This window comes from Tympanuchus pallidicinctus, unplaced genomic scaffold, assembly GCF_026119805.1.
Source record: "Tympanuchus pallidicinctus isolate F22 unplaced genomic scaffold, pur_lepc_1.0 scaffold3, whole genome shotgun sequence".
NCBI classification, from domain to species: Eukaryota; Metazoa; Chordata; class Aves; order Galliformes; family Phasianidae; genus Tympanuchus; species Tympanuchus pallidicinctus.
The window spans coordinates 2,952,645-2,955,662 of record NW_026294747.1 but is presented as its reverse complement, the minus strand read 5'-3'; the positions used below and the strand labels follow the sequence as shown (position 1 = coordinate 2,955,662).

The window sequence follows — 3,018 nt, the reverse complement described above, 5'->3', positions numbered from 1 at the left end:
ACTACAAGAAAGACATTGAGGCCCTGGAACGTGTCCAGAGAAGGGCAACGAAACTGGTGAGGGGTCTGGAGCACAAGTCTTATGAGGAGCGGCTGAGGGAGCTGGGATTGTTCAGTCTGGAGAAGAGGAGGCTCAGGGGAGACCTCATTGCACTGTACAACTTCCTGAAGGGAGGTTGTGGTGCAAAAGGGTCTGGCCTCTTCTCCCAGGCAAATAGTAGGACCCGAGGAAACGGCCAGAAGTTATACCAGAGGAGGTTTAGGTTGGATGTTAGGAGAAACTTTTTCTCTCAAAGGGTGGTCAGGCACTGGAATGGCTGCCCAGGGAGGTGGTGGAGTCGCCGTCCCTGGTAGCGTTCAAGAGGCGCCTGGGTGAGGAGCTACGAGATATGGTTTAGTGCTTGTGGTACTGATAGGAATGGGAGGGTGGTTGGACTAGATGATCTTGCAGGTCGTTTCCAACCTTGTGATTCTGTGATTCTGTAATACCTGTAGGTAGCTCGCTGGAGAGAGGCTTTGGAGGCTTTCCTCAGCCTGCTCCTTTCCTCGTACCTTGACAAAAGCAGAGTGCCAGAGAACAAGATGAGCTTACACACTTTTTTGGGGTTTGGTTGTTTTGTATTTTTTTTATTGTAATTTTTTAATTTTTTTTTTTTTGTGTGTGTGTTTTTGGTTTTTTTGTTTTTTTTTTTTTTTTTTTGTATGTGTGTGTGTGTGTGTGTGTGTGTGTGTTTTAGTCCAGTCCAGTGTAGTAAATTCTCTGTCATACAACTGATGAGTGTTCAAGGTCTTGCTGCCGATGGACCATGCTCCACTTGAACATCAAGTGGAGCAGGAGGCAGTCTTCATCCAGAAAAGTGGAATTTTGATGGGATGTTGCTGTCTTGTGGAGAGGAATCTGCGTCCCCCAGGCTCAGCCAGCAGGCGGACACAGGTTTCTGGATGGTGACCATCACTCTCTGCCACCGCTCCTGCTGCCTAGTCTCTCTTCATCATCGGTATCCAGCAGGAGATCACGAAGCTCTGGAGGCACGGTTGTATCCAGGTCATCATCAGAAACTTCTTCCACCAGATTGGAAGGGACCAGTCCTCTCGTGCCATCCGTCAGCTCTGCCAGAAACCAGCCATCCTCATCCACGTCTCCAAAGATGTAAACGTACTGTCCAGCAGTCAGGGGAAGCTCGTTTTCTGGGTCCTCATTAGGGCCCTCCAAAGGATTGTAGCTGTGACGAGCTAAGAACCTTCGAATTAGCGGTGATGTTCGTCTGTGAGAATGCAGGCTGCAGACTGCCATCAGCCGCCCTTCTGACTCCTCCAACTCTTCCTGTTGGTTGGAGCATTCCTGTTTGGGATTTCTGTGTGGCCTCTGCTTTTCCCAAATCTCCTGGAGCTGCGTGCATTTCTCCTGCAGGCAATTGCTGAGCACTTGAAGTTTGGCTGCAGCCTGCTGGAGCCTCTGCCGTTCCTGGCACACTTCTGGAGAGCGTCCCTCTCTCAGCAGGTGGTTCTCAGCCGGCAGGGCCTGGCACTGCCTCTCCAGGTTGCTTGGGGCTCGTTGCAGCAGCAGCTCGGTGCTTGTGCTGCCTGGGAGCCCCAGGTCTTCCTTGGCCATCTCTGGCACCTAGAACCAGAAAATCATAGAATAACAGAATGGTTTGGGTAGGAAGGGGCCTTCAGGACTCTCCCGTTCCAAGCCCATGCCATGGGCAGAGACATCTTCCACTAGGTCAGGTTGTCCAAAGGTGCCTCCAGCCTGGCCTGGAGCGCTGCCAGGGGTGGATGGGGCATCCACAGCTTCTCTGGGCAGCCTGTATCACTGCCTCAGCACCCTCACAGTGCTGAGTCTTTCCTCCTCCTATATCATCCAGATCTGCCCTCTTCTACTTTCAAGGCAGTGTCTTTTGTTGTATCACTACTACCCTCCCTTACTACAAGTCCCTCTCCAGCTTTCCCCAGTCCTCCTTCAGGCACTGGAAGGACCCTCTGTGGTGTTCCCAGAGCCTCTTCTGCCCCCGGGCTGAACAACCCCCACTCTCTCAGAGTCATCTCACCTGGACGTGAGTGTCCTTCACAGGCAGTTGACTGGAGCCCTGCTCTGCACGGTGGTGGCCCACCTCTCTGTCCTGGGAGCAGTTTGTTCTGTGGCTTTCCACGTGCTGGGGCTCACCCTCCCAGCTCCCCAGGATGTTTTGCTCGAACAGCCTCCTCTCCAGCTCCAGCTGATGCTGGAGTTGGCGGATACGGGCGGGCTGCTCACCGTCCATCGCCCAGGCCAGCTTGCTGAGGATGTCCGACAGCATGGCGCAGGCCTCCTTGTTGTTCTTATGGGGGCTCTTCAGCACCCCAGCCAGCAGCTGCTGCAGCTTGCGAGCCACGCGCTGGGCCGCATCGCGCTCCCGGTCCAGCAGCTCCTGCGTCGCGTGCAGCTCGGCCTCCTTCCAGCGCAGCAGCTGCTGAGTCTCTGTCGCCCGCTGCCGCTGCTCCCACTCCTTCAGCTGCTGCTCCTCCTGGGCCTGCTGCTTCTTCCAGGCCCCCCCCCTTACGCACCTCGCTCTATCGCCAGCCATGGAGCTCATTGGCCTGGGAGGACAAAGCCCAGGGAGCAGGGCAAGCTCCTTGGGACCACCCCCCATTCCATCTCCAAGGGAGCTTCCCACAGCCATCACAAAACCCACCTGCATACAAGCGACGCATGAACAAGGGGTTCCTGCTGTTCCATCGTCCACCCCACAGATTTCACAGCGCTGGAATCATTAACCAGAGGAGCCTCAGAAACCCTTCGACCCCCATTGAACTGCAAAACAGAAGGAGATCCAACAAGACGTGGAATTTAATTACGTGCCCTTAAACACCACTCAGCACGGGTGCAATTAATGTGTGGCACAGAAGACACAGAGGGGACACAGGCAGAGGACACTGGGAGGACACAAAGACACAATTGGGACGCGAGGACATAGAGGGAATGTGGAAGGGGATGCATCATAAAATGGGTTGGGACAACGTGGGAGCAGACAAACTG

The 3,018-nt window shown here is 54.5% G+C and overlaps 1 protein-coding gene across 1 annotated transcript; it reads right to left on the bottom strand.

Moving 5' to 3' along the window:
- Positions 1 to 542: 542 nt before the first annotated feature.
- Positions 543 to 2,299, bottom strand: LOC128086637 (RIMS-binding protein 3A-like). Its single transcript, XM_052695462.1, has 2 exons — positions 2,051 to 2,299; positions 543 to 1,620 (listed from the first exon to the last, which is right to left on the bottom strand). Exons 1-2 carry the CDS (start codon positions 2,297 to 2,299, stop codon positions 952 to 954), a joined length of 918 nt encoding a protein of 305 aa, XP_052551422.1. The 3' UTR covers positions 543 to 951.
- Positions 2,300 to 3,018: the final 719 nt, after the last annotated feature.